Source organism: Labeo rohita, chromosome 9 (assembly GCF_022985175.1).
Source record: "Labeo rohita strain BAU-BD-2019 chromosome 9, IGBB_LRoh.1.0, whole genome shotgun sequence".
In the NCBI taxonomy this organism is placed as follows: Eukaryota; Metazoa; Chordata; class Actinopteri; order Cypriniformes; family Cyprinidae; genus Labeo; species Labeo rohita.
Window position 1 is genome coordinate 6,242,889 of NC_066877.1, and position 23,637 is coordinate 6,266,525.

The 23,637-nt window shown below is 35.3% G+C and overlaps 1 protein-coding gene across 5 annotated transcripts in view; it reads left to right on the top strand.

Moving 5' to 3' along the window:
• Positions 1-23,637, top strand: part of dgkh (diacylglycerol kinase, eta) — a 111,858-nt gene that overhangs the window by 40,453 nt on the left and 47,768 nt on the right. For 4 of the 5 annotated variants that reach the window (XM_051118663.1, XM_051118665.1, XM_051118662.1 and 1 more), the window contains 2 exons: positions 19,421-19,525; positions 20,299-20,431. In XM_051118663.1, the coding sequence (XP_050974620.1) occupies positions 19,421-19,525; positions 20,299-20,431 (238 nt within the window). Of the gene's footprint in view, positions 1-4,506; positions 4,803-19,420; positions 19,526-20,298; positions 20,432-23,637 lie in introns of those variants that run through there. The other variant, XM_051118666.1, reaches the window with a different exon arrangement.

Sequence of the window (23,637 nt, forward strand, 5' to 3'; positions counted from 1 at the left end):
ACAACAGAGGACCAAGAAAGCTCTGAGGAGAACGAGGGGTTATTCTTAGCAGCAGAGATGTTAGTGCTCGACTGAGCATGTTTTGGATGATTTGATGGCTGGCATATTGCTTAACAGTGGGCCGGGCGAGGGGAGCCGTGTGGACGCGTGTGTAACGCACGTGCGCTGAGGTAGTCGCTACGCGCCGCCTCCTTCAACAAATGCTTTTTCCCTCAGAAAAAAGAAATCACCCACGGCCAGGACAAACAACAGATGCTCATTATACTTATAAATTATTGAGAGGCCCATGTTGAGGTTTTTTTTAGAAATAAAGTGTGTGTTCTTGTTCTACAAGAGAGGCAATCTGCAGATTTCAGAAATACATTACACACTTCTGAGCATGTCAAACCCACTCAAAACCCATTTCAAAACATTGTTTTTGTGACTCCGCTGACACTGGCGTGCAGAAATGACACACTTCACTTTGAGGGAATTTGCTCAGTGGTGGTTAATGGTCCTCCTGAGGCTCTTGAAGGTTTACCCACAGGAGAATTATATTGCTCAGAGATTGCTCTTTTATGTCACAGGAGACTAAATTGAGTTCTCTGTAATGTTTTACTTTAACTAAAATTCTGTAGTAGAAATAAAAATAATCAGAAATGTTTATTGATATTCAGTAATAAAGCTATAAAATAAATATGGATAGCACTGCTTGATTGTATTATATTATCCATTTTTAAACTGCTTGTCTTTTTATTATTAGATTTTTTTATATTGTATTATATACAACAGCTCTCAATTCTGACTGGCTGAAAGGAGTGTGATATTTTAGTGTAAACAACCCCAACCGTTTCACTGTTTGTATCACTCTGCTTGTGGTATTTCTCACAGTGAGTGTCATGGCGGATACCCAAATCCACTAAAATTTTATAAGTAGTTTTTGTGTCACAGAATGTAGTTTTAAGAATTTTTTAAGGCAAGATTGTACTTCAAATATGTGGATGGTTAATAAAAATTTGCTTCAGTGTTTTCGGAGATGTGAGCTCCAAGGTGTCAGCGACCGTTCAGAGCTCATTTACACACTTGTGCCGTCAAACTGTTAAATGCAATATCACACTCGTAGCCATGCGTATATCGGACCGCTGTGATTACCTACAGACAATTCACAGCCGTGCTGATATACAGCAATGACGCACTGCTACTCATGTGATATTGCTCATATATTATATTTTATACATTCTTTTTGGCCCTCAGATCTAATTGGCTAATAAGAGTGCTATATTAGAGTCCAACAGAACTCAGAACAACAGCCGCATCACCATTTGTATCACTCCGCTTGCTGAAGTTGCCATATTTCTCACAGCGAGTGTCAATGCAGATGCCCATATCCACTATAATTTTATTCATAATCATGTTTATGTGTCACAGAATGTAGTTTTGGAGTTTTATTGGAGTTGTTTTGATAAATATGCGGTTTGTTAATTAAGATCCAGCTCCAGGGCGTCAGCGGCCACTCAGCGCTCATGAACTCGCTGAAAGCAGCCTTACCTTGGCCAGAGCTTCTAGAATATGCCGCTGGCTCTGATGTCTCTATAGTGGTTAAACATGAGATATAATTTGCTTTGGGTAAATCTAACAGGCAGTCTTTGGTCTCATTAATCTATTATTTAGTCCAATGCAAATAGTTTTGGCAGAGGGCAAAATCTTGTCACGTTATATTTTATGTAAATTTAATGCTGTATATCAGAGCACTGTCTTTGTACTTTTTACTGATTTGACTAGCAACTTTTATGATGGCCTTTGTTGTTTATTAAATATTTTAGGCCCTTATGCGAAAATTAATGGCAGAAGGTTTTTAAAGACTCTCCATTGTTGTTTCTTATGTATTTACACACTCATGCTGTCGAACTGTTGTATAAATGCAATATCACACCTTAGCCATGCGTTATAGCGGTTTTACCTACGGCCAAATCACAGCTGTACCAAAATATTATAAAAAAGCCCCAAGGAGACATGGTTTACAGTGAATTTATAACAGCTAAGGGCCGTTGTTAGGCATGACACAAAGCAGAGTGAGGTTTCGAAAAAGATCTTGAGATATATATAAAGTTTCCTCAAGGGAGAGTTGTTTAACACAAAGCGCTAAGAAAGTGTTAGGACACGTTACCTTTGTCGGCGCTCGTGCTTATTGTTATCAGACTGAGGAACAAACTTTCACCCGAGCATGATGTGGATATTGTTTTTCTGAAACAATGTAAACACAGGCCGACTTGATTGCATGTACATTCTGTACTGTAATTGGCACAGTCTGCATGATTTTTTTCGTTTGCTTTGCTTGCGTTTGTTTTTTATATGTGTATATATTTTTTTGTTTGCACGTTTTCAACCGAAATAAAACCTTGAGATATTTAACCCAACGTTGTTGTAGAACGTTGTGTATAACGACTAATAATAAGCTTGTTCAGAAATCGTGACAATAAAGTGATAAATATTCAGATATTCGTTTTTTATGAGCCCAAATATTCGAATGCAATATTTTTGGAAAATGCCCATCCCTAAACTATGGTGGGTGCAACAAAGTGGTTGCCGAGTAACACACAAAGATCAACAAAGATGCATGTTTGTTGAGTAAATTACAACAGCTTTGAATGCAGCTCAACCAATCAGAATCAAGGACCAGAACTCTCCAGAGCTAGTATATTATGTTCCATGCTCAAAATACACAGTTACAAATAAGAAAGTTTTGACAAAATAAGAGTAATATCTATAATGTTGATTTAAATAGCATAGCTTGGATCATTGCGTCTTGGAATAATTTGATGAGAAATGTAGCAGCCAATTTGGAATCCGTTATTTGCTTTGTATTGTTTTTTGTGTATTAACCTATTACTTTGTAGTCATCCAAATATCTTAAAACTTGGGAATTATATTATATTATGTTACCCTGGATCACAAAACCAGTTAGGGTCATTTTTTCAAAATTGAGATTTATACATTATATGAAAGCTGAATAAATAAGGTTTCCATTGATGTATGGTTTGTTAGTAAAGGACTATTTAATACAACTAATTAAATTAATATTTGATACAACTATTTAAAAATCAGGAATCTGAGGGTGCAAAAAAATCTAAATATTGAGAAAATCACCTTTAAAGTTCTTCAAATAATGGTCTTAACAATGTATATGACTAATCAAAAATTAAGTTTTCATACATTTACAGCAAAAAATAAAAAATAAAAATCAATAATTTTGACCCATACAATGTATTTTTGGCTATTGCTACAAATAAACCCCAGCGACTTAAGACTGGTTTTGTGGTCCAGGGTCACTTATATGATGTATTCTTAGTGTAAAAATCTAAAAAAGCTGTAAATGTAAGTCTCCATTTGTACTTAATCTCATTGCTTTTTCTTTTCTGAATTTCTTTCCTACAACAGGCGTATTTGCACACTATATTACATTACACTATATATTAATATATATTATATTATATTCCTGGGCTTCCTTGGGAGAAATAAAAATAGTTACAAATGAGACAGTTATTGACAAAGAAAGAGTGTAATCGATGAAATTAGTATGGGTAGTGTAGCTTGGATCATTTGTTCTTGTTGTAATTTGATGAGAAATGTTTGAGTTCATATGAAGAGTTCAGATGCAAAACCAGCTAAATCCATTTGACGTCTTTCTTTAAAAAATGCATTTTTATCAGGCTCAGATGTATAGGTTTCTATGTAAGTACCGGCACTTCTGATTGGGCTGAAGCTGGTATTTTAGCGAGTTTGAAGAAAAAGTAATTGATGGAGGTATAATATGTGTCGAGAGCATTCACTCAGTATCATTATCTCATTTTTGACCGAGATGGCTTTTAGCTGGTTTTGCATCTGAACTCTTCATATTGAGACAATGTTTGATTCCAGATCTTTTGCTACAATATCTTGAGCACAAATTTGAGTTTGTGGCATTTTTGCAAGATTACTGGGTTTTATCCTTCAGAGAACATCCTGAAAAGCAGTACACATGAGCAAAAGTCACCATTTGCACTTTATCTCATTGCACTCTACAAGAAACTATCGAGACAAAATGGATTTCCTTCATGGTTTTCGTTTCTACAGCAGGCACCTTTTTCGTAATGCGCAGCCACTTTGAGCTCCATTTTTGCTGTATTTTTCTCAGTGTAGCAACCTACTGCTTTGTAGTCGTGCTGTGTTTTTTCTGTAGCTAAAAATAGCTCACAGCACTGTGTTTCTGAGAGAGAGAGAGAGAGAGAGAGAGAGAGAGAGAGAGAGAGAGAGAGAAGTGATCTGTCTGCGGAACAAAAGGAAATCCTCGGAGTGATGTCACTCACAAACACCTCCCGGTGAAGGGCTGCAGTCAAAAGCGGAGGGGGAGTGAAAGATACGGGAGGACAGAGAGAGGCACAGAGAGCGATGAGGGATGATGGGAAGAGCTGAACGCTAGCCTGCTCTCCCTAATGACTCGCTTCTGCTTGACTTGGCCAGCGGTCCGCAGGGAGTTGTAATGGAGAGCAGCGTTCAGCCTAAGCCCATGCGACGTCTTTAAGACGGCCACTTGGTATGCAGGAATTGTTCTTTATTCGTCCATCGAAATTCGTGCTCGTGTGTTTCGCCATGTGGAAGAGCTCAGTGTGGCTGTGCATGTGACATTGCATGTGTCTCCGGTGGGCTGTTCCTTGAGCGGTGGAGGGTTCTGCAGCAGTTGGGGAGGGCGAGAGAGACCCGGAGAAACCAGCCTTCAACAAACGCACTCACAGGCATCAGCTCACGATTACAGAAGCGGCGGTGCAGTTGAGAGCGGATCGCTGGTGAGTGCACTACACACACACGGCGTATGCATGAGTACTGTATCCTTGAGGTCTGGGTTCTGCTTCCTACCAGAATGGAAATTGTCCTTAGATTGAGGATGAGCTCTTTGTGAGCCGTTATTCTTAACACTGACATTGTCTGCTTGGGTTTCGGGGCATGCAAGAGGAAAGGCAGGACGCTGCACCTTGAGGTACACGTGAGCGAGGCAAAGCTTCCAGCAGCAAGTGCTTTTTGTCGCCAGCTCTCCAAAGCAAGATTCCATTATCCTCAATTGGCACTGGCTAGAGCTTTTAAGCAGCTGAACACAAATGGATTTTTCGTGTTGTATTTATGCTGCTAAGTTTTAATGGTGCAGACTGATGCGTCTCGCATTGTGCAATGGTACGGAATTGCGAGAGCGCATCTTCAGTGCAGGATTTAAATGAGTTAATGTAGTTTTTTGTATGTTTGCATGTGAGTACTTACTGCAAATTTTGTCCATTGAATTTTCTTTTATTAGATTTTAGGTTAAAATTTGCATTCAGTTTTCTTCACTGCACTGAAAAGAGTGATTTACTTTGAGACACTTTTACTCTAGCAAATTATCTATTAAACATGCGGAAAACACACTGAATTAAACAACATTTTCAAGTAGAAAGACCAAAAGTGTGTTATTATTATTATTTTGTAAAATGTACTCCAAAATTTTGTATCTACGTTTTCGAAAAAAAATATTTTTATAGTGCAGTTTAAATGGGCCTGCCTAAATTTCATCGTATATTTTACATATATTTTTAATTTTGTTTTAATTATTTTAATTTTTTAATGTGTTGTTTTCCATGTAGTTGCTGTAATTCATGTAGTCCTGTGGAATCATATCAATGCCACATGTACTTGAAAAATAAAATAAGTTTTGCAAACTCAGATGAAAGTATTGAGAAAAAATAAATATGCTTTTTGCAAGCAAAAACAAAGAATTACAAAAGAAAATGAAGTATTGTGAGAACAAAAGTTTTTCATAAAGACTAAAATGGTACTGTTTATTTATTTATTTTGTAAAAATAAAGTTTAAAATGGTCTGTTAGTGTGAAGACGTTTTAATTTCATTTTATATTTTCAATATCTATTTAATTTTTTTTTTTTGTTTCTATAATTCATGTGGTCATATGGAATCAAATCAATGCCACATATACTTGCAAAATAATTGAAGTACTGCAAAAGAAAATAAAGTTTTGCAAGTGAAAATAAAAGTATTGAGAAAAAATAAATATGCTTTTTGCAAGCAAAAATAAAGAATTGCAAAAGAAAATTAAGTATTGTGAGAAAAAAAGTGTTTAGAAAGACTAAAAGGCTTAAGTGTTTATAGAAAGACTCAAATTATTATTATTTAAAGTATTATTTTATTTATTTATTTATTTATTTATTTATTTTGTAAAATATACTCAGAAAAATACATTTACAACTTTGAAAAAAATTACAGTGCAGTTTAAAATGGCCTGCTAGTTTTAATTTCATTTTATATTTTCAATATTTATTTAGTTTATTTATTTTTGATTTTTAAAAGTGTTTTCCATGTAGTTTACATAATTCATATAGTCCTATGGAGTCAAATCAATGCCACCAATACTTGCAAAAGAATTTAAGTACTGCAAAAGAAAATAAATTCTGCAATCCAAAATGAAAGTAGTGAGAAAAAATAAATGTACTTTTTGCAAGCAAAAATAAATATTTACAAAAAATTAAAAAGTATTGTGAGAAAAAAGTTCTAGAAAGACTAAAATAGTATTATTTATAGTATTATTCTATTTATTTATTTTGTAAAATATACTACTAAAGTAATTTGCATCAAAAAAATATATATTTTTACAGTGCAGTTTAAAATGGCCTGCTAGTGTGAAAATGTTTTAATGTCGTTTTATATTTTTTAATATTTATTTAATTTTATTTATTTTTAATTTTTAAAAGTGTTTTCCATGTAGTTTCTATAATTCATGTATTTCTGTGGAGTCAAATCAATGCAAAAAAAACAAAAAAAATGCAATCCAAAATGAAAGTATTGAGAAAAAATAAATGTGCTTTTTGCAAACAAAAATATTTTTAATTAATTACTAAAAAAAGTAAAATATAAATGAAACAGAGCAAAAGCAATGATTTTGCAACACATATTTTCCACGGCTACTAATTTATTTTCAGCGTTCTTTTATTTTGTGTTTCAGTCATGTGTGAGCTCATAATGCTGTTTACACATTCCTGCACATTTCACTTTCTGGCATTGAATTGACTCCATATTAGTCTGTAGTAATTATTCAGTGTCTTTAAAATTATTGAGACACGCCTAATAATTAAAAATAATTAAAACCGTGTTTATAAAAGGAAATTAAGTCTGCCAGCCTGCAGCACACTGAGCTTTTTAAAGGACAAAGCAGAATACTCTGTCAGTGTCATTTTGACAGTTCTTGTAAACAGTTAAATCAGCATGAGACACTTGTGTGGTAGTGCTTTATCGGTGATGTTCTGTCCAGTGTCACTTATTTAATGATGAATAATCTTATAAGGTCAGGTACAGCATACCAGATCAATACAGGAACAATGATAATGAAATTTACATGATAGAAGCAGATTGATATTGGAAATATTATTATAAAATGACTTTGTTGATACACCCCTAATGATCTTTTGCAAGAAAAATGGGCCTGACACGCTTGAGATTAAAGTCCATAAATAGACCGAGCTAGATCTAATGAAATAATAATCAATTTTGTCCAGAGGGAATCCGCTGGCTCGCTAATGTGAAATAATGTAGACTTCAAGGGGTACGTAGAGGGAGTGCTTTAATTAAATGCAGTATCTCTTTCCTGTGGTATGAAGACACTGTGTACTGCTGCAAACTGACAGAGATGATGGATTCTGTGTTGTCTGTAGTTAACCTTGATGAAGCAGGTGCTTCTAACATGTAACAGGGATCGGTAAATATTACACCACACAGTTTTCCTTTATTTATGCCAGATTGCCATAGCTGACAATACTGTATATATAAACTACAGTTCATTTTTAAAGCATCTTCAAGGCTGCATTTATTTCATTGCAAATAGAGTAAAAACAGTAATATTAGGCAGAAATATTATAATTTAAAAGGACCATTTTCTTTATTGATATGTTTTAAAATTTAATTTATTCCGGTGACGCAAAACTGAGCTTTTAAGCATCATTACTTCAGTCTTGTGTGTCATGATCCTATTCTAATATGCTGATTTGCAGCTCAAGAAACATTTCTTTTTATCATCAATGTTGAAAACAGGTTTAAAAGAATGCAATTTATTTGAAATGCTAAAAAAAAGAAATGTATTATAGATAGATATGAACAGAACTGTATTATATCTGTGTGTGAAGATAAAAAAAGGACATTTCATCTTGTTCAGTGGGATTTTGGTGGTGTTTTCTCCCTGAGCTTCAATGAATGTTTAATATATTGACTCTGGAACGTTCTATAGTGTCATTGATTAGGTCAGACTCAGTCCTGCGTTAAATAAAGCAGCATTTGTCGCACACGGATGCTCTCTTAGAAGTCTTCGCATCTCTGCTGCGGTGACTGGCCTTTCCTGAGTATTGAACTGGAACGGCTTCACTTTCCCCAGACAACAATCAGCCCTGTCAGTCAATGGGGACTATCTCATTGGCCTGAGAGCCAATCTTTACCTCACTGCTGCTTTTTCAAGTACCACTTCTTTGACCAGTTTCTACCAAAATGGTGCTGCTTGTCAATTCAGTGGTTTTTGCTGGTTCTTCGACCTGCATTTTCATGGACTGGCAGTTACTACGTAACTTGGCCACAAACATACACAAATCAACAGTCCTGCAGAGTAGCAATGTGCAAATTACTTATTTTCAAAATCAACTAGATGGGGGTTTGGCTGCCCTTACCGAAAAGTAGTACACCTCAAGTTTATTTTATTCTTAAGTATACTTAAGTAAAGTTCAAGTATATTTTTAGTATACTGCATGACAAATATCAGTGTACTAGTAGTATACTTGTAAGTGTACAATTTCAATACTCTTCTAGTATATAAAAGTATACTTTTAAGTAGAGTATCGGTTTTGCAGATTAATCGGCACCGATAGTTGATTGGCGGAACTATCGGTTATCGGCAAAAATCTGTGCCGATATTTTTTCCGGGTCAGGTCCGTTGCTGAAGCAAATTCTCGGCGCAGTTAAGACGCTTTTCCACTATCGGGCCGAACCGTTCTCTTTGCTTAACCGTTCCATTCCGTGTCGATCTGGGTCAGTCGTTGCCTTGGTAACGCAATTGTAATATAAACAGAGATATGGACGATGATCAGATATTTCTGTTTTTGGGACTTCGTTAAATAACAGGAAGAAAACTTTATATATAATATAAATATATAATTTATATATAACGCAATTGTAACATAAACAGATATATATATATATCTGTTTATGTTACAATTGCGTTACCAAGGCAACGACTAACGCATTTGTGCTTACATTCCAAAGAGTTCCGTTATCAGCACCATAGTGGAAAATGAAACCGTATCTGTGCTCACTGGCCCGGATCGGAACGGAACGGAATAGTTAAGCAAAGAGAACAGTTCGGCCCGATAGTGGAAAAGCGGTTAATAGTAGAGCACTATTTATTTTCCGTTCAGTAGCTATTTAAAAAACTATCGGTCAATTAATCGGTAACGGCCAGTGTGGTCCAACCTAGTTATCGGTATCGGTAAAATCCAATATCGGTCGACCTCTACTTTTAAATATACTTTAAGTATAACAGTAGTAAACTTTGAGCACACAACTAGTTTACATATATATTTTAGCTTGTACTGCAACTGTACTAAAAGTGAACTTATAGGTATACTGATAAGTAAATACTTGCAGTAGCATTTGTAGTACACTGCGACATATAGTCTCTGTAACTGTTAGTGTAGTAGTTTTGTACTGCAAGTATACTTTTAAGTTTTCTTTAAGTGAACTTTACATCATCTAGGTATTAATTTGTATATATTTTGTTATATGAATATCTGAACATACAAAACGTCAAAAGAAAGAACAGGGTGTCTGCTTGTAAACAAAAACATGTTATTTTAGCTTCATGCATTCTTTTTTTAAACACTTGAATGTGGGTAAGTTTCATAAATAATAATAAAAAATAAAGTCAATCAACACCCTAAAGCTTGACAGTCATTATTACCTCTTCATTGGTCGACATTTTTGTCCACAACGTTACACAGTTTTGATGCTGTTTTATGTCTGATGATCATGTTAGATTATATGTGGAAGCATTTGTTGTTTCAGTTTCTTCTTCACTTGTGTTTTTTTGGAAATTCTGTGCAGAAGATGTGTAATAGCGCCCCCTACCATATAAGAATAAAAACACGGATTCTAGGAGCGCAAGTATAGCTCAAATATATTTAGACTTTTTCTAAGTATAAGTCAAGTATACTTAAATGTAATTTTAAGTATATTTCTGAGAAGTACATAAAGCCCATTTCTGAGAAGTACATAAAAAGTAGACTAAAAGTATACTTTGCTGTTTTTTAGTTTAAAAGATGTATACTAATAGCACACTTGAATAAACTTATTTTTCGTAAGGGTGAACAACTAGGCTTAAAATTTTAACTGGAAAGCCCATATAATTAAGATGGTTTGGGGTTGTTTTTTGGTCCCTGATCCTAATCTGGCATGTTTCATAGGGGGTGTTTATGTGAAAAAAACTGATGTTATCAAAAACATTTAGTCAGAGTGCACAGAACAGATTGAAGGGGTCTCGAGATTTGTTTAAACCGTGATTAGGGCCCTATGATTTCCACAATGCAGAAAACGTGAAATCCAGTCATAAAAAATGGAATTTACTGTATCCACCTTATTTTTCCCGTAAGAGCAGCCAATTCTAAATTGAATGTGTCTGGCTTCCGGTCTCATCCGCTTCCAGCTATTTTTAGCTGTACAAAAATAGTTTGATATTGCAAACTAGTGTGTCTTCCCATATTATTTTAATGCATTTAAAATAATCTTAATTATGAACACAATGGTTTGTAGTGCAAATAGTTTTAGTGTTTAGTGCACTTTGTTATTCTTCTCGTTATTTCCCTACAGTGGCTTATGAACCGGAAGTCTAACACATAACTAGAAAACAGCTTACTTCCACATTTAAAAATAAGGTGGATAACACAGAATGTCAAGAAATTTGTCCAAGTTTGGATGAATAAATCAAGAGTAGGTCAGTACAGTTAAATCAAAATGCGATATGGACTAGTGTCTGTGAATATCAAGCAGCAAAAATACTATTTGAATATGAATCCTGCATGTTGTGCGTGTCTCTGTAAATGAATGGCACAGATGCACGGTTTCGTTTACTACACACATATTGAATTGCATGTGACACTTGCAATGTTTTCAGCCTCTGAAATTTAAAGTGTGGTTTAACTTAAAAAATATGTAATGTTCTACTACTAATAAACTGAATTAAAACATTGTTTTTTAATGAATGTTTACCCGAAGAAAATATTTACCAGAAAAATGTAAAAACACAGTATTTCTGAAAAAAAAGAAATAAATAAAATAACAATAATTTATTATTTTATAAAATGAATCAATTAGAGATACTTCTGATTATTAAAATTTAAACATTTTAATAAAACCTTTTGTTAAACTTTTGTTCAATTGTGTAAGTTTAATGATTTAATGAAACAGAAAAAATGGGAATGGAATTTGGGAAAAAATAAAACTAATTTTATATGGCCCTACATGATACAATCATAAAAAGTTAAGAAATTTCATTATTTGACTACTTAAATAGTGTAAGAAATGTGCGTATCAAAGCATATTTTAAATATAGTATATTAAATTTAATACCTCTTAATTAAAAAATACATTTTTGCTGCAGCAATGAAAACAATGAAGGAAATGTCATTAAAAATGTATATAATAATAGAAAAAAAATCAGGACATGATATTTTGATAAGCTTTTCCCATATCTAGAACTTAGAAATAAAGAACAGATGTCAAATACATTGTAAATAGATGAATTTGTTAAGAATTGTGTCAGCTGAATGGTGCCATTTTGTTTGAGACAACAAACTGTGGCAGTGTTGTTTTAGTATCGAGATACTATTATAGATTGTATTAATATTTTGAACGGCTTTGAATTATTCTGTTATGTTTTTATGTCTGTTGTTTTTATTATTCTTTTTATTTCAGTTTGAGTTATTTTGGTTTTATTCAAGTAACATTTTTTTATCATTAACCACAATAACCCTGAACTGTGGTAGTTAATATTCAATTTTTATTTTCCACAAAAACTGTTGTTTCAATCGATTTTAGAGTATCTGTACTTTTACCCACATTTATTAACAATTTGGTAATTTTAAAGGAGTAGTTCACTTCCAGAACAAAACTGGGTCGGTACTTCTGCAGCAAGTAGGATGATTTTGAAGTTGGAGGAGAAAATGAGATGGGACTTTTTCGATTTACCCTAACTGTCATGAGTTCACACAAACCTAGACAAGACGAGCGTTTAAGGTTAAAAAGTTGACTAGTTGTGACCCATCCCTTGTGTGAAGCCATTTCATAAAGCACCAGCCCTGGTACCCCGTCGTTGTAAAAGACTAAAATCTTTTTCTAGTTTGACTAAACTCCATTTGAATGTAATCATGAACTGCAGCGATGGCACACAAGAGAAATCACTCAGTGAAGTTGCCATGTCCTCAGCGCGAGCGGTTGAAGAGGCTTTTAGAGTAAGTGGCTGGCAGGGATGAGTTGGGAGTTGCCCGCGTTTGATTGTGTAAGGGAGAAAGATGAATGCTAATGTGATTACTGCATCATGGCCGGGCATGGAAATTGATAGGTATGTTTTTTGGCGACAAAAATGAATCAGATAGCTCTATAAGTAATGAAATTATACGCCTGGAAAGTTCCAGCGGCTCTTTCTGAAGCTGACAGCGCAGCCTGGACAGTGTGACTTCTTTATTTGTTTTTGTAGAAGATACGCAGCCTCTCATGCTTGTGGTTTAGATCTGCAGTATCTATGGTGAACATATAAATAAACATGAAGCTGTGCGGCGCTACGCCACAGCTCTCGGACTGAACTGCCCTTCACAGCTCCGCGCTGCACTGTTAAACATGCCTCGCAGACCACTTGTCATTTACAAGCTAGTAAAGGACAACTGGAGCCTTACATAGCAGCTGCGTGGTGCACTGGCACGGGCTGGTATTTACGAACGAGGCTTCCGAGATTCCAATGTCTTCCTGTAGAAGAGGCTCCTCAGATGATTGGACGGCTGCCAGAGACACTCTGTGCTTCAAATGACCTTATCTGGTTGGACAAAAGAGTCACCTCAAAGGACGTTATTTCATTAAATCATGATGACTGATAGAAATTAAACTGCAAAGCATGTTCTCATTTAGCATTTAAGCAATGTGTGTTGTCATTGCAATGAATATTTTGGGTTCGGTACAAGTGGACCTCTACCAACGGCATTTGCGGTGAAATGTTGATTGAGATTTTTTTTTTTTTTTTCAGAATCTAATCATTTAAAAAGAAAACAAAGAATAAAAGTTAAAAAAAAAAAAAAGAAAACAAAGAATTTGATGTTTTGTTTTTAACTTAAAGTTCATGTTGATTTTGAAGCATACAGTCAAATTTGTCAGGGGGATGCAATCGTACTAAAGAAGCTTGGAAGAAAGTTATGTGGTGCAACCAGTGTCCAGAAACAGAAAAAAAAACAACAACAAAAAAAAACAATAAAACATAAAATGAGAAATTGTAGAGAAAGCCCTTCAAATCATCAAGACTGTGTGTTTCAATAAGTCTCTTAAAATATATGATAATTTGAATTTTTTTTTTATATTGAAAGGTCAGTTCGGGTGATACATGTCCTGTGGCATGACACCCCAAAACCGTATGAATTACTTATATTTATGATTTCGTAATTCACAACATTTGCGAAACATTTACTTTTTATCCTGAAAATATCTTGTAAAATAATGATTAAGGTGTTTAATCATATATTTAAATACATAATAATGCGATTTGTTTTCTCTTTGTTTGATAGTTACACCACGACATATTAGTTTGTCACAAAAACATTGACATTTAAACATTTTTTAAAAAATGTATTTATTATATGCATTTATTTATTTTATATTTTGTCATAGTTTTTTAAACAAGATGAGTTTACCAGAAATAATAATACATTAAAAATAAAATAAAATGAGAAATAATAATAGAAAAAAAAAAAAAAAACACTACAATTGATATATATATAATATAAATGTAATAATATAATATAAGTTTAATATAAAAGGACAGTGAAATTAAGTTAAAAATCACAGTGTTATAGACACTTTACAAAACTTGCACATGAAAAAAAAAACATATTTTAACCAGTCAAAATAAAAGTTTGGTTTAACTTGAAGAAATTGTGACAGAAATATATTATTTAATAATGAAATGTAATGATACTGCTACTACTAATAATAAGATTATTATTAAAACATTACTTTTTAAGGAATATTTACCAGAAAAATTATTCACCAGAATATATTAACCACAAAAATGTAAATATGCAACACAGTATTTCTGAAAAGAAAAGACAAGACAAGACAAGACAAGACAAGACAAGACAAGAAAAGACAAGAAAAGAAAAGAAAAGAGATGCTTTTTCAAAAACATATTTCATAGGGCCCTATAAAAGTACTTTTTGTTAAACTTTTAATAAATTGCTGTTAAATTATGTAGGTTTCATGATCTCAATTAATTGGACTTGTTTTTTGATTCATATTTGTAATTTAACCATTGAAAGAGTCTAAACAAATTTAAACAGAATCCAGAAAAATTAAAATTGAAAATTGGGAAAAAAAATAAAATGTATTTCCTAGGGCCCAATGCATTAGCATAACTGCAAAATTTGCTATTAAAAACTGAGTGATGAGTTGAAATTTCAAATCAATGTTATTATGTCACAAATGCTGTTGATAGAGCTTTTTGAGCCCAGAGCTGCATCATAAGCCTAAGTAGATCATAGAACCATTTCCATCAGTGGACTCTATGATCAACTTAGCTTACAATGCTTTCGAGAAACACAGCCCTGAACATTCTTTTAATGATATACTTCTAATGCTTTTTTGGCTTTATTGTCAAATGGTGTAGAAAGTCATACTGAAGTGGAAACAGAAGCCACTAATGAGTTTGCAGGATTTTAGCAGGCAAATACAATCCTGAAAGCATGACAAGCTGGGAGTGTGAGGATGAAAATACTCCGATCCAACAGCACTAAAACAACAGCAAGAAATAACAAGCCTATGAAGAAACTGTCTTCACCCACCGTTCAAATGGCAAACATAATGAGCAACAGCGTTGACATCCACATTACTCCGTTGCATTTGTAATTCTCTCTCAGCACCTCTGCTGCTGTTAGTGGATATCTTCAGCATGTTCCCTTGTAATCCACTCATGCGGCGGCTACAGCCACTGCGATTTCTTATAGGGATATTGTATGCCGTTGTTTATTTGGTAACCACACCTCTGAAAACTGTAGTAGCCAGCTAGGCAAAACCTAATTAGAGACGATTCATTCCCCACCATGCCAGATGGTTATGGCTGATCTTCCAAAAATGATTGAGGCAACTTATGGTTGAGGCATTTATAACAAGAACAGATGGGTTTTATCTGTCGCATACATGTGAGCTCATTATTGCATCCAGAAATACAAGGTTCTTTTACAGCTCTTTATAATTAGCTGAGAACACTGACACTGAGGATATGTGATGACAGCTCATTGTAGATGCAGAGAATTGAACAAGTAAATATGTTTCATGCAACAGTTTCATCAAGCATAGCACAAGCAAAATCTCACTTTCTTCTAGATAGCGATAAGACTCAAGGAGAGCAAATGGAGAATGGAAAACAGTAACCAATGTCTCAAACAGTGCTCAGATTTGTTTAGACTACTAAAGCTCTTAAACTCAAAATTTTCCAAGCCAATCATCTCAGCTGTCCACATTCATTTTACTGTTCCTAAAGAGCATATCAAAATCCTCTCATTTGACTGCTTTAATTCATATTTTCAGAGATAAACTTGATATTTAAAGAAATAGTTCATCTAAAAATTCTGTTCATGTTTGTTCACTTTTGTTCATGTAAGTTGATTCCAACAAAACTTTCACATAAAATTGCGGATCAATGCACATGCATTGAAACGCATCAAATATGTTAATTGAAAGCTCAAAACTCATTGCATCAGGCAAGCACATTTGAGTGCAGTGAAGAACTCAAACGAATCTGTGAATTAAACTAGTTTAAAGCCAGATGTAACAGCGCTGCCAAACAGGAAAAACACTGCACAATGAGACAATCAGAAGACTTTTCAGTCTACAAAAATGGCCATAATTTACCTTAGGTTTACTGTAGTAACACCAGAGCTCTAGAGTGCGACCTAATTTCTCAAAGGTGCGACTAAAAAAAACTGGTGCGACCAGCCGTTCGAGGGCAAAAAAAAAAGTCTGTGAGACAGACACGCATTAGGCCCATATTGTGGTCTAAACCAATCAGAGATAGTGAAGGGAGTGTGGGAAGACCATGTCCGGCAATTAGTGATGGTGGTTATATCCGCGGGCCGGGTGGGTCGGACCGTAATAAAAAAATGCATTCTGATTATTTGCGGGTGGGTCGTCGGTGGATGAGATAAATCAATAATGACGCAAATATTAACTACATTTTCTAAAATGTGAACCCGTTTTAAATATTTTTTTTCATCAGGCAAACAATTTCATGTGTGTGTGTGTGTGTTCGCCTGTTCGAAAAGTTGTGACAGAAAAGGTGACATTCCAGATAAAGCTTGAAGGGAGCTACGCCCGTGTTAATGCTATTGAGTAGGGTAATATGCAGTGGTGTAGTGCAGTACCTGCGTATACCCATTTCTTTATCAGTCGGCTTTTGCATATACCCACTTCTAAATCCCCCCTGATGCGCATCATTCAGTAGTGTCCTGCATTAGCCAAAATCATGACAGGCCACCATTTCTTAATTAAATCGTATGTGAATAAATGCAAATATTCACTCAAATCACCCAGTAAAGACGGTAAGGACCGTGGCGCCGGCTTCCTTTGAAATATGTTTGATGATTGCGCGTGATGCGCCCGCGCCCGCTCCGTCCGTGCCAGCACCTGATTTGCTGCCTGTTCATACGCGAGAGCATGTCAAGGGAGGCACGCCGAGTATTAAAATAAGAATTATTATTGATTACTAATTTGAATCAGTACATTATAATGAAAAAATACATTAAAAATGTAAATAATTAGATTTTTACGATCAGAAATTTCTTAAACTTGGTGAACCCATTGTAAACTTTTGTCCAAGGATCCAGTAGGCGTTCAAACACTCAACCGATTTCATCAGAGATTGCGGAGAGTCACGTCCAGATGTCAGTTAACGTTATTCTTTTTAGTGTGGATTTGGCTTAAAAGCACGAGTGATTATAAGCTTATATAAGTGTGCAGGGATGTGCAGATCAGATAAATCTGCTGTTAAAAATGAACCATCCATTCATCATATCATCATGCAAAAATAAGAATTAGAATAACTGTAAATGGCGGTTAAATGCAATGCAATCAAAAATTTTGTGCTGGTGTACCTAAGAAAAAAAGTTAGGCGCACCAGTGCAACCAGTGCAAAAAGTTAGTCTAGAGCCCTGAAAACTAACTGCACTGTGGTGTTGTGGCAGAAATATTCATTGAATTGTATTATATTATCAATGTAGACATGTATTAAATGTATTAAAGGAGAAATGGAATATCATTACAGTATTTTTGTGATTAAAGGAGAAGTCCACTTCCAAAATAAAGATTCACATATAATGTACTCACCCCCTTGTCATCCAAGATGTTCATGTCTTTCTTTCTTCAGTGGTAAAGAAATTATGTTTTTTTGAGGAAAACATTTCAGCATTTTTCTCCATATAATGGACTGATATGGTGCCCCGATTTTGAACTTCCAAAATGCAGTTAAAATTCGACTTCAAACGATCCCAAATACGGTTGTAAACGATCCCAGCTGAGGAAGAAGGGTCTTATCTAGCGAAACGATCGGTTATTTTCATTAAAAAAAAATACAATTTAAATACTTTTTAATCTCCAATGCTTATTGTGTATTGTGACTCAAGACAGTTAGGGTATGTCGAAAAACTCCAATCGTATTTTCTCCCTCAGCTTCAAAAATAATTTCAAAATCATCCTACATCGCTGCTATTTTTGTTTGCAAGCAGATACCCTGTTTTTATTTGTATTCATTTAACAAAATATGTACAAGTTAATTCCTAAATAAGGACATTGTAGTATACTTAAAGTGTGATGTAAAGTTCACTTAAAGAAAACTTACGAGTATACTTGCAGTATAAAACTAGTAGTTTACTGACTATACTTCAAAGTGTACTAAAAATGCATAAAGTATTTAATTAGTAAACTATCAGTATATCTATAATTTCACTTTTAGTATACTTGCAGTACAAACTGAAAACCTAGATGTAAACTAGTTGTAAACTCAAAGTTTACTACTGTTATACTTAAAGTATACATAAAAGTATACTTTTATATACTAGAAAGTGAAATAAAATAAACTTGAAGTATACTTCTTTTTGGTAAGGGAACTAGCTCGACAGACGCTTGCCAACGGCCCAACATTGACCAACGGCCGACTCTCGGCTTGGTGTGTCCCAGCTTTAAGACATTCATTTTGTTAAGGAAAAATGATTGGAAAGGTGTAAAGAATTCAAAAGCGTGAATCATTTGTCATGTTTGAAGCTTGAAAATGTGGTGGAATGGACTTTCAGTGGAGGGACAGAAATCTCTCAGGCTTTATTAAAAATATCGTCATTTGAAAATGAAGATGAACAAAGGTCTTATGGGTTTGAATGACATGAGGGTGAATAAATGATGACAGAATTTTCATTTTTGGGTAAAATATCCCTTTAACTAAGAACTCAGTCAAGCCTATTGAACTATAAATGAGCAACGTCTGTAAATTGGGAATTCCCACTGTTGTATCCTAAGATAACTGGCCACCAAATGTCATATTTTGCATTGATCTAATAAAATATTGTAAATCTAAAAAGCGTGTATCTCGTGTCTTTAAACCCAGAATTGCCAAAATGAGAAAATGAATTTTGCTGGAATCTGTTGTTTCGGTGCAGGTGGTACGCTGTAATTCCCCAAAGACTGTATCACCTGCTTCACCACGCGCTTTGCAACGAAAACAGTTGTTGTGCTGCCGCACGCCGCCGGCATGTGGTGATGTTAAGGGTGGTGTTATCAATAAATTATAGCGGTATTAAAAGCGCAGAGGTTGACTCGCATGGAGGCTGCCCCTGTTATGAAACAGGCTTTTAGCATTTTCTCCGGCACTCCGCCTGTCAGCCTAAATCTCGCTCAAGCATCCGAAACGAGTAGAGAGGAAAAGACCTGAGGGGTGGAGGTGGCCGTTAAAGAGGAGAAGAGGAGGAGTGGGGGGGGGGCTTGTCCCGAGCCTCGTCTTAAAGAGCGGGAAGGATCTCATTGTCAGTCGCAGTCAGTCAGGCAGGAGGGTGAGACGCTCCGCTCTCATCTCCTCGGATCTCTGTCTCCCTGTAGGTAATTACACCGTTCCGAAGGCTTATCCTGTGCGCCGAGAACAGGAAAGAAATGGAGGACTGGATCAGCTCGCTGAAATCGGTTCAGTCCAGAGAGCATTACGAGGTAAGAGCGCAGTTTGACTTGAGTTGCATCTTGCACGTTTGTTGTCTTTTCAAACACACTTACTCAAAAATGAAAAGCTGAATATGCATGCCTTCCCTAACTGCTTTTAGTCAGGTCCTGTGTATTTCGCCACATGCTTTGAGTGCTCAAATCCAGCTTCTAAACAGACCTACTTTTGGATTTCCTCTTCTCTTCTCTCTCATATTGCATAAATATTATGTTATCCATTTAAAATAGTTGTTGAAAAGGGAATTTAGCTCTGTTTGTAATAGCAAATTCACTGACTCTAATTGTGCATGTGTCTATGTGGTGGCTTTTATCATCTGACACCAGTATATGAAAGTGCGGACTGCAGCGTTGAGTGTTGACTATATGCTCACTTTGATATGAGATGAAGATGGTTATGTAAGACTCTCAGCCCCCGTGTTCTGCAATACCACACCCAGAACTCCAGCGCTCCGTTGGCACCCCTGACTGGGGGCGCAGTCCTCCTTATTCAATTGTTTTAACATTCAAGACACATCAGCTGGCCTCTTAAATCACTGTCCTGTTGCATTAAGGTGCCTATGCCAGGGGAAAACCAGCTGTCAGGGAGAGCCGCGGTGTGGTGTTGCATGCAGGAGGGTTGCGTGTCGTACACCTGCAGCTATGAAATGTGTGCCAGTTTGGGTGTTGCATGTGTGTGAGAGCTGAAAAACGTAGCCTTTATTTTAAGGGCTCTGAAAAAGTCTTATCCTGGCGCTGCCAATTTGTCTTAACTTCTCCTTTGCTAGACGGCACAGTTTAATGTGGAACATTTCTCAGGGATGCACAACTGGTATGCCTGCTCCCACGCTCGCCCTACCTTCTGTAACGTCTGTCGGGACAGCCTCTCAGGGGTCACTTCTCATGGCCTCTCTTGTGAAGGTAAGTGTCTCTCTCTATTTCTCAAACCCGTATGTCGACTAATCCCACTTTAATTATGGAGCTGCTTCGCTCAGCTCGCTGTCCTTCCCCAAAGGTGTCATATTTTCATCAAAGTTGGTCAAGGATGGCTCAGAGCTACATTAGAGTTGGTCAGAGCTACTTAGTGTAGAAGCACAGCTAATTGAGGTGTGGAAAAGATCTGGACGGAAACGCAATGCAATAATAAATCGATAGGCTGACGCCGGGTATCTGTCTTTTATTTGTTTGTAATTTGCACTTCAAGGATATGATGTGTTTGCTTTTTATATTAAAAATGCACATCAGTCAGATAAAAGTGGCTGAGATTGGAGATATAAAAATCCTTTTCAAACAGGTATCCTAACACTCCACCTGTCGGCTGCAGAACCACTTCAAACAGCAATCACAGCCTATTGTGCCTCAGTAATCGGACATATTTTTGGAGTAAAATGGGATATTCAACAGTAAGAATGAGCTTGTAGAATGAGATTGAATTTTGTCTGTCTGGAATTATTTGGATCTTATACAGAAGGAATGGAGGGGAATGATTGAAATTGGAGCGGAAGGCACTTTGAATGGCGCTTAAAGCATTTGATTAATATAATAATGTTTAAATATTTCCTTAATAATTTTTATTAACCAGTAACTGTTTTATAAAATCAATAAGGTCATGTTAGACTGTAAATATCTTCTGCTTGAAAGTTCTCCTGATAAAAATTTGTTTAAATAAATCTGGTCAAAAAACAAAGGTTTGTGTAAAGTATATAATATAAAAAATATATATATTTCTAGATATTATATTATATTATATTATTATGTATTACCAATAACTAAAAGTAAAACCAAAAATCATTAACTGAAACAAAATAAACATTAATTGAAATGATCACTAATATAATTCATGGAAAGATGGCAAAATTTAAATGTATTATAAATATACTTAATAAAAACAACAAAAATATATGCCATTATTTTCTGTAAGATAAGTAAATTAGCCAATTTTGTTTAAAAGAAGGATTGCAGAAATGAGTACACCCTAGATTTAATTCAGCAAATGTGTAATATTCTAGTGCTTAGTATGTCCTCCAGAACTTTAATTATACTGCTCTGACACTTCTTGGCACTGAGTGTACAAATTCATGACAAATTTTCACATCTGTCCTGTTTAACTCCTGGAGGACGACCTCCTTAAATGCCCTGGTCTTAAATGGGGAGTTTTGCTCAGCTCATCTCTACAGAATCCCCCACAGCTGCTCAAGAGTGTTAAGATTGAGTGAAATACATGTCCACTGAAGGATTTTTTTGTATTACTTCACACAGTGGTCGGAATTCATGACAGCATTGATAAAACACAACTCCCTCGCTCCTTCAGCGCTCATGCATCCCTGTATAAGAGCTTTACTACCACTGTACGTCACTGTAGGAGCCAGGCACTTCTCACTGTACTCCTCCTCTAGCAACACCAGAACATTTTGGATGCTTTTGGATCTGAAATGATTGACCTGGTCTTTTGAGACCAGAGTATGGATTCCCAGAAGTCTATTTATTTTATTATTTAAATATGGGCCTTGGAAGAGGTTAAATGAGTTCATTGTGCTTTGGCAGTAAGTAATTCTGATAGTAGGTAACTCTAGTGGTGACAACAACCATCCATGTCACTTCTGCAAGCTGCGTGTCATTCTTTTCATAGCTTTTGCCGGCTCTGAGACACTTGCATGGTATTTCTCCGGCTCTTTTTCTAGCAAAACATCATGCATCACTAAATGAAAACTTAAAGTGAAGACCTGATTATTTCAGGAGCCTTGTCACAAGTCCATTGTTTTTGAATGCCAGTGCTACTTCTGCTGTATTTTCACACTTAAAACAATAATTTGGTATTCCTTTTGTACCATTGTTCTCTTTTATGCTAAGAAATAAGTCACCTGGCAGTTTTCTCCCAAGTGGTTCCATTGCTGCCAGCATTAAGTCTGAGTATGATTCAGCAGGCAATATAACACTTTTAATTGTCAGGAAATTACTTGTAAAAAAATTACATTTTTGCAACACAACATTTTATCACTTAGATTAGAAAAACTTATTTTACTGAATAGTTTTGACATTCTTCTTCGGTAGGTGATCAAGCAGGCTTGTTGGAACATTATATCTCCCCTTAAGAACCCTAACATGTCATCTAAGTTAAGAGTAATTGCCTAATTTGTTACGTTTTAGCACTGGATATGTATCTTTTATCATTTTCATTTAAACTTAAACTTAATCTTAAAAAATAGATTGATTAAAAACTAATGAAAATGACAAAAAATGCAACAAAATGCAATCAAAATGAAAACATACCAATAAAATCTAATTCACAATATTAACAAATGCAATAATAGTATATCAGTGATACTAAGAAAATACTTATATTATAGTTATACCATCATTTATTTATTTTATTATTTTTTTTAATCTGTCTATCTATACATCTATCTATCCATCCATCCATCCATTTGCCACAAGGATTTCTAATATAGAGTGATCAGATGGTTTAGATGACTGGCTTAAAATTTGATAATACAATACAATTTGATACAAGATTAGAAAGGCAATTTTTGGAATATCATGAATCAATGAATAATAAACAGTATGAACATACTTTAAGAATAAAAGGTTAGTCTATAAAAGGACATTATGTATTTTACATACATTTTTGTTTTCATAAAAAAATGTTGATGTTGAAGTTTGTGGCTCTTTCTGAGTTATGTGCAGAATCACCTTAAAGTACATGCAGGCAGGTTAAAACACTCTCACTAAAAATACCACATCCAGGATCATGCATTATGCATGCTAATGGTGTGACATCATGTGGAAAGAGAGTGCTAATTACTTTCAGAGATATGCAGATGGTGCTCATTAAACTCGGCTGACTGTCATTGGCTCTCACATAGCAGGAAGTAAAAATAGTAAGCCTCTCACTTGCGCCTCAGTTTTAATGAGAAATTTAAGTGAAACTCACACTGCTTTGTGAATAATACAAGGCTCGTCATCACCGTCATCCTAATGTTTCCTAATGTTGGTTTTCCACCAAAACATCAAGACGCCATTTAGTATGACAGTTTCCTGGGGTCACGTTGCATTAGACGAAAGTGGATTTGTGTGGTTGTGCGTGTGGTCGCAGTGGTCTAGAGAGCGATAATTAAGGAGCACTTTCC